The sequence below is a fragment of the Buteo buteo genome, chromosome 19, assembly GCF_964188355.1.
Source record: "Buteo buteo chromosome 19, bButBut1.hap1.1, whole genome shotgun sequence".
Taxonomy (NCBI): Eukaryota; Metazoa; Chordata; class Aves; order Accipitriformes; family Accipitridae; genus Buteo; species Buteo buteo.
Window position 1 is genome coordinate 25994667 of NC_134189.1, and position 8565 is coordinate 26003231.

Sequence of the window (8565 nt, forward strand, 5' to 3'; positions counted from 1 at the left end):
CTTCAGCTCCTACGGCCATGACAGCGCTTCACCTCCTCCTCCAGCTGCTCTGCTGCCGCCCCAGAGGCTCGGGGGTCTCCTCACCCCGTCTCCAGCCACCACCCCTGCTGGTCACCTGCTGGGGCCCTCACGGACAAGTCTCTCAACGGCAGGACAACGAGAGTTGGGTCTCATGCCTGTGGAACAGCACCGTGAACCTGCGTTACCAGCCCGCCCCAGGAGTAAGACCAGAGGCAGAGGGGAAAGAGGGGTGCCCACCACCCCCACCTCACTGCTTTTGGTACCTGAACTCGGCCTGGGTGAAGAACACCTCGCGCTGGTCAGGCCAGGTCACGCTGCAGACAGGTCTCCCACCAGGAAGCGCTCCTCCACCCAGGGCCTCCAGCCTCCTTACAGTGCAATGCTCGTCTGCTTCATGCGCTGCACCCGAGTGCTTTCACCACAACGTGAGCATCAAGGTGTCTGGGCAGGATATGCGCCTGTTCGTGCTTTGGCCGCAGACGCACCTGATCCACGCACGGCAGCCAGTAGAGCTGGGCTGGTGCGCGCGCCTCAAGAGTGCCAGCTGGCAGTACCGCTTCAGCAGCCAGGGAGGCAGCCCCTCTACCCTTCTCCTCCCCAGCAGTCAGCATCAAGACACGCCGCCGCTTGCTATCTACCCAACAGCCGAGCTGCAACAGACCTGTGCTACCTACTACAGCTACCGCGTGACTGTGCGCTACAGGCAACACGGCCTCCATGTTGCTTCGGTCAGCATCGAGCAGATGCCTCAGATAAGCCTCAGCCTCTCTCTCAAGGTAGAGCCTGACTTGCTGCATGTCCTCAGCGTCAGCTCCAAGCTCCTTAGTTTTCCTCAACAGCCCCTCAGCCTCTCCTGGAGGCTTCAGCCCCTTACCCCGAGGACACTGGCTTACAGACTGGTAGACATGCAGGCTATAGGAGGTTGGCTCCGTTCCTACAGTTCCTTTACTCTGCAGAGCAACTTCTGTGCCATTTCCACACCTCAGAGCCTGGGTGAGATGGTGGTGGCCAGCATTTACTTTCATGTTGATGGAAAGAGGTTCGAGGAATTGACGGGAGAACTACATCTACTCAATGGTACCCTCAGCCTAATTGCAGGCAGAGAAACTCCCACCCATGTCAACCTTCACCCAGGGAAGACCAACAGTAGCACTTACATTTTCGGGTACAACCACAGAATGTTTTATGCAAACAAAGAAAACAACAGCCCTATTTTCAGAGATGGCCCTAACACACGCACTGTGTTCTACCAACACAAGGAGCTCTCCTACTTACTCTCCATAGAATTTGTGGCCTTCCAGTGGTACAGGTTCAATATGTACCTTTATATGAATCAGAAGAGAGCTTTGTTTAGGTCTCTGGCAGAAAGAGACCTTGAAGTCCACGTTTTCAGCAGTGGCCATCCTTCTTTTCTGCAGAGCTTTGCTTATATACTGTGGTTTATCCCTGCTCAACATCCAATGCTACAATGCGAGTGGACCTTCCATCTGCAGCTTTTTGGAACGCAAAAAGACCACCTTCTCCAGAACAGCACGTACACATACAACGATCATGTAAGAAATGCCACACGTTTTGTCCGTCGCTCTGCTTTACCGTTTGATCCAGAGAAATACACAGGGTTTGTGGCAAAAGTGAACTGTACCAGAAGTACACTAACACCGGCTCTTTTAAGAGTCAGAGTCAACAACTATGCTGCAAAAACCATAGAAGCACCAGTGTTTTGCCAGAAAGAAGCCTGTTACATAGACACTGTGCAGATTCAGAAACCTGTTCTTCATACCTCTGTCCTGCGCCAGAAAAGGGGGACATCTTTTTACCTCTTTGTCAGATTACTAGTAGACTGCAAAGTTGGTATATCTATCTACCCCTTGTGGCGAATCTACCCTGTTCAGGACACAACAAGTATTCCAGACTGGACAAGACCGATAAACTCTTCTTTGATGTATGGCATAGAAATGATACACTTAACTGTTCCCAGTTTTACTTTAGATTATGGGTTGTATCTGTTTTATTTCACTGTTGAGATAATCCCAATTAGGACCACAACAGTCCTCAGGGGCTCAGACAAAGTTTATGTTCAGATTGAAAGCACTGACCTAGTGGCAAATATTGCAGGAGGCACATTCCGCACAGTGGGTTTTTCTGATAATTGGACCCTTGATGGCTCTGCTTCCTATGATCCTGATTCACAGGAAGGACTAAAGGGAATCACATTTACTTGGTACTGCACTAAAGAGGTATCAGACTATAAAAACATGAAAGTCAGCCCAGGAAAGAGATGCCATCCGGCCCAGAGGGATTTGAAATGGTTAACGTTCTCAGGTCCAGTTCAAGCAATGCCACCAGAATCCCTCCCAGGAAACGCCGTATACTACTTTCGTCTAGCAATTCAAAAGGATAGAAGGAGGAGTTATGCCGACCAAACTGTAGACGTGCAGCCCGGCTCCCCACTCCTTCTGGATGTAGCATGCCTTGAAAACTGTGGTAGCACTCTAATTCCAACAGAGAGATTTACCTTGTCTGGAAAATGCCTAAACTGTAGAACAAACAGCCAGCCAGTCTACTACTGGTCCCTTTTTTCAGAAAACTCCACAGAAATTAACTTTGACTGGTCTTCCAGAACCTCAACGGGGAGGTCTGGTTCGTACCTGTCTATACATGCTTTGACTTTTACAAAGACCGCACATCGATCCTACATACTTCTGTTAAAAGTAACTACCTGGGATGGTAGGTCTTCAATCTACAGACACACATTTAAGGTAAATTCTCCTCCTAGGGCTGGTAAGTGTACCATCAACCCACACCAGGGCACAGCCTTTCTGACAAAATTTGTTGTTCAATGCAGTGGATTTTCTGACAGCAATTTACCTCTGACATATAAAGTGATAGTAGCTTCCAATGTACCCAAAACTACCAAAATAACTTCTGTGGAGGAAAATACATTTGGCACAATTCTGTACTTTGGCTATCAGCCTAAAACTCCTCCATCTTTTCTCCCAGTTGGAGTGCCCTCTCAAAAGTACACCTTGACACTTTACGTTCAAGTCTGTGATTCCCTTGGGGCGTTTACCCAAGTGAGTTTATATGTCCGTGTGTGGAACCCAGTTAACAGTCGACCACTAGCTGTTGTGTTTCATGAACTGCTGGCCTCAGTGAGCGGTTTGAGTGCACCGATGACGTCTTATCTCCAGACTGGAGATTATTTTAGCGCAGGTTATTTGGCTTATCTGGCAGCCTCTGTCTTAAACTATATTAAAGCCCCACCAACTCTCCAGCTCCCTAAGGCTCAGTTTCGGGAAAGCCTGATTAAAACAGCCCTGAATATTTCAGTTGAGGGCACAATGGAAATCAACCAGGTAGTTGCTTCTCTTTCTCAAGTCACAGAGGAAGCCAATGAAGTGAATGTTAGGTCACAAGACCTTGCCATTAAGAAACTGACAGAAGTAACTGGAGTGCTGAAGATACAGAGGAATGAGAGCCATTGGTCTGAGCAAGCAGAAATTCAGACCAGTGGAATACTAAGATGCTTGTCCAACATTCTGAGAGCTGCTCTTCTGCATCGCAGGAATGTCAATGTAAGTGGAGTTAAAAAAGTCTTCTCCATTATGGAAAATTTAACAGAGATAGTTTTCCAGGGCAAAGTCCCTGGAGAAACAGAAACTCTAATGGAAACAAAACACTGGAATATCACTCTGAAGAAAGATGAAACCTGGAACATTGCAAATGCTTTCTCTACCAGAAACGCCTGCAGCAATTGCTTTTATCCATCACTGAAAAAGGGAAATTATTCAGGATTGCCCCATGATGCTGTGATTTCCACTGCCCTTTTTGAGTTTGATGAGAACCCCTTCCCTTGGTTAGGTTACACATCAGAAATCGCAACAATGGTCTTGGGGTTTAAAATGGCAGAGACCAAGGCTAATGGGGATCTACTAGGGATCGTGCCTGAAGGAGCAGAAATTACCATTGCTAGGAAAGATAAGGAATCTTCAAATTTTCAGTTAGCAATGGGACCCGACAAAACACAAGCTTACACAACTGGAGGATTTAGTTTTGAAGTCAGCAGAAATACCAAGAGCATATACATCCAGATCCTGACAAAACTAAAAGTTACTTTCAAGTTGCTAGTGTTTACAGGTGCCAATGTCACTCATGCTCATCCCATAGCCTCATTTGATGCTTTTCACAATATGCCAACAGTTGCAAGCAAAAATGAGACAGCTAGCGCTGACTGTAACGTTAAGGCTCCCTATATTATCTGTCTCCCAGAGTCATTGCTGACAGCCACAGCTCAAGGAAGCATTACAGACACTCATAACATCTCCATTGTCTTGCTGACACCCTATGTTGTAAGGTATCAAACCCAGAGACTAGTAAGCATACACATTTTTAGTGATCAGTGCTTATTTCTGGATGGAGTTCAAAGTCTGTGGAGAGAAGACACATGCAGGCTTGGCTCCATGACCAACTGGCAGAGGGTACATTGTGTCTGCAATATGAAGCGGAGTCGTAGAAGCCTGTCAGTCCACACTGCATCAAATGCATCCACGTTCAACATCAGGTTCCTGGCAGCCAAAGTAATAGTTACCCCCAACACAGTAGATCTAGGAAAAAACCTGATAGCAGACATACCTAAAAACCCAGTGACCTTCTTAACAGTGCTCTTTATTTTTGCCATCTACTTTCTTTTGTCCCTCTGGGCCATAAGAAAAGACAGGGCTGAGAGGTACAGCAAAGACAAGATTATAGTTCTGCCAGACAACGACCCGTTTGATAAAGTGAGCTTTTTGGTCACTTTATACACAGGCAGTCGCTGGGGAGCTGGAACCAAAGCAGATGTCTTTCTTCAGCTCATTGGCCAGAATGGCACGAGTGATGTCCACTGTTTACGGCACCCACATTTTCCATCTTTCCAACAAGGAAGCACTGATTGCTTTCTGTTAACTACTAAGAAAGACTTGGGAGACATTTGTTCCTTCAGGGTCTGGCACAATAACAAGGGCTCATCTCCAAGCTGGTTCTTAAGCAGAGCCAAAGTTGAGAACATGTCCACCAGGAAGACCTGGTTCTTTATGTGCAGGAAATGGCTTTCTCTTGACAAGGGCGATCACTTACTAGAAAGGACATTTGCTGTCACAAACCTGAAGACACCTCTGCCCAGAATTGACTATTTTTTGATTAAACTTGCCAACAGCCTGACAGAAGGCCATCTGTGGTTCTCAATTTTTGCTCACGTTCTAACTGGCACTTTCAGCAGGCTCCAAAGATTGTCTTCATGTTTAGCAATATTATTATTAAACTTGCTTGTTAACATTATGTTCTTTAATGCTGGCAAGAAAGAAGAATCTCCAATACACTTGAGGTATTTGAGATCAATAACAGTAGGAATTGAATGTGCTTTGATTACCATACCTGTGGAAATGATTATAATTGCCTTATTTAAGTACTCCCTGAAGGAACCTTCTCCTCGTGGTGTGGCTCAGATGGACCCAAAGCTAAGTTCACCCCTCCCGTCTGGAAATCTTAAGAACTGGAAGGAACCTTTGCAAAAATTGTACCTTTCAGAAACTTCATCACAATCAAGGAATTTTAGTCCCTCAGAGAACCTTCGCAGTCCCAGCAAATCACAGAGCCCGCCATGTTCCAGAAAGACAAGAAGCAAGGGAGCTCCCCAAAACTGGAGTAATTGCACAGTTTCTGAAAGAGATGCAAATGTAATTGGAACAGAGGAGCAGATGATAACTGCGAATTCCCCTCCAATGGCCAAGGCTTGCCCGAGAAGACAACCATCAAATTTCAATTTTGGTAATAATCACACAGAAGGGGGCAACTTTCAGAAAGAAATGAAACCAAGCATTGCCTCCATGTCCTTTCACAAGAGACCACATGTAGTTTTTTGGTGGTGGTGTGTCTATCTCTCATGGGCACTAGTTATAGCTGTCACTGGGCTATCATCATTTTTCGTTGTGTTATACGGTTTGTCTTATGGCTATCAGACTTCACTAGAGTGGCTTTTAGCATCTGCAACCTCCTTTATTGAGAATGTGTTTCTCCTTTCAATTCTAAAAATCATTTTTTTCTCAGCTATGAGTACAATTCGTCCAAAGTACTGTGAAAACATCACATGGTTAACTCAGAAAAAGTATTCTGAGATTAAGCTGGCTAAAGAAACGATGAGTGCTGATGAGATGAGAGAGTTGCACTTGAAACTCGCTAAAGTCAGAGGCACCAAGCAGTATAAGCCTTTAGAAGCTGATGAAATTGCAAACATGCTGAAAAGGGCAAAAATTAAAGTCAAGGCATTTATTTTCACAAAAGGTTTCATCAGTCACCTTGTCTTTTTAACGCTGCTATTAAATTTTGCCTATTCCACTGAGAATGTCAACAGTTTCCACTACAACCGATTCATCCATAACCAATTCTCTCCACGACTCTCCACTGTAGATAAGCTAGAACATATCTACGTGTGGGTGAAAGACTTATTCTTGCCTTTGATCCACAATGACATTCAGCCAACCTTTTTTCCCGAGAGCTGGTCCAAAATCATTGGTTTGCCTAGAATGAGGCAAGTGCGGGCTAAAGGTACTGAGAAAAAATGCTTCCATCCTCACAGCTATGTAAATAACTTTGTGATCAGTAAAAGCCACTGTCTTCACAAATATGGCAGTGACATCCCAGAGAAAGGTGACTACGCTGGTGCTTGGACAAAGGTTGCCAACCAGTCCATTTCCAAGGATGCCAGCAGTTATGGTGGGTTCACTTATGAGCAAAACAAGACTCTGTGGACGTATTATTCATATGGAGATTTGCACACATATGGACCAGCAGGATACACGTTTTACTTTTTCCCTGAAGAAGGAAGACCTAATTCAACGACAAGGCTGGATGCTCTACAACAGAGCAACTGGCTTGATGAAAAGACATGGGCTGTGATCATTGAACTAACTACATTCAACTCAGATGCAGCTCTCTTTTGCACCATCTCGGTCATATTTGAAATGTCTGATTTTGGGATCATAAAACCAAGTTTGTCAGTACACTCTTTTGCACTCCCCATTTTTCATCAGCAAACTAAAGCTCAAATGTTTGTGTTTGTAGTTACTCTTGCGTTTCTGTTCATTTACATTGCAGATGAGCTTTACATCATAAGCCAAGAAAAAAAAGATTATATTAAAAACATTTCCAATATAATCAACTTTGGCTTAAAATCAGCATTCCTCCTTTTTGTTTTTTTAAAGGTCATAAAGTTTAAGGTGGGAGCAGATATAGTGAAGTTTTACTTACTTCATCCAAATGATTTCATTCATTTTCATGCAGTTTCTCATTTAGATAAGACTTTAAGGATTACTATGGGCTTTTTAGCATTTCTTGTAGTTTTGAAAACTCTAAAATATTCTCAATTCTTTTATGATGTACGCCTGGCACAAAGATCGATCTTGGCAGCCCTTCCTGGAATCTCCTCAATGGCCCTTTTAGTGGTGGTGTACTTCTTTGTATTTACGGCTTTTGGCTATCTTGTGTTTGGGCAACATGAATGGAATTACAATAACATGATCCACTCAGCTCAGACCATATTCTCTTACTGTGTCTCAGCTTTCAGAGATACTGCATTTTCATCCAACAGGTTGCTGGGTGGTCTTTTCCTAGCCTCTTTCATGCTGGTGATGATCTGTGTCTTGATCAATCTCTTCCAAGCTGTTATTATGTCTGCCTATGGAGATATGAAACAACCTGTATATGAAGAACCATCTGATGAAGCACAAGCGGTTACTTTTGTATTGCAAAGGCTCAAAAGTATATTTTATCTTCTGATCTGTAAAACATCCAAAACCAGCGAGCCTGATCTTTTTCACAGTGTACTCTACGGGCAGCCTGACAGAAGACATCAGCGACATTTAGGGCTCAAGAACAGAAAAATAAATGGAAAAAAAATGGTTTATCTTGTCATATAAGCATGGAAAGATTTTGTATTCAAGATCACCTTTACTCTATAATACCTGTATTTCAAAGAAGTGCTCATAAATAAATTATTCATTTTAAGACTTTTTAAACGTTCGACCACCTACTAGTGATTGTGTTCAGATTTCCTCCATACTATTTTGCCTCAGTTTCAGTGGTACTTGGCTGGCATGGTATGGTGGGTTGACCCCAGCTGGCAGGTAAGCCCCTACCTAGCTGCTGGCTCACTCCCCTCCCAGCACCATGAGGGGAGACTCCAAGGGCAAAAGTGAGAAAAAAACACCCCCAGGGTTGAGATAAGGGCAGTTTAAGAAGTGAAGGGGGAAAAAAACCCCAAACCCACAAGTGATGCAAAAGCGGTCACTCACCACCTGCAGACAGATGGCTGCCCAGCCAGTCTCCGAGTAAAAGTTACTTTCAAAAAACTTTCCTCGCTCCAGTTTTCTTGCTAAGCACAACTTAGCTGATGCCATTACTAACTCCATGCCAGCCAGAGCCAGTACACACAGGGACGGATGCCCGCTTCAGGGAGGCGATGCATAAGGAGTTACCTCAGGATTCCCTCCTTCAGGGAGGCGATGCATA

At 44.6% G+C, this 8565-nt stretch overlaps 1 protein-coding gene across 1 annotated transcript; it reads left to right on the top strand.

The window, feature by feature from the left end:
• The first annotated feature begins 17 nt into the window (after positions 1-17).
• Positions 18-7973, top strand: PKDREJ (polycystin family receptor for egg jelly). Its single transcript, XM_075051431.1, has one exon. It carries the CDS (start codon positions 18-20, stop codon positions 7971-7973), a length of 7956 nt encoding a protein of 2651 aa, XP_074907532.1.
• The last annotated feature ends 592 nt before the right edge of the window (positions 7974-8565 follow it).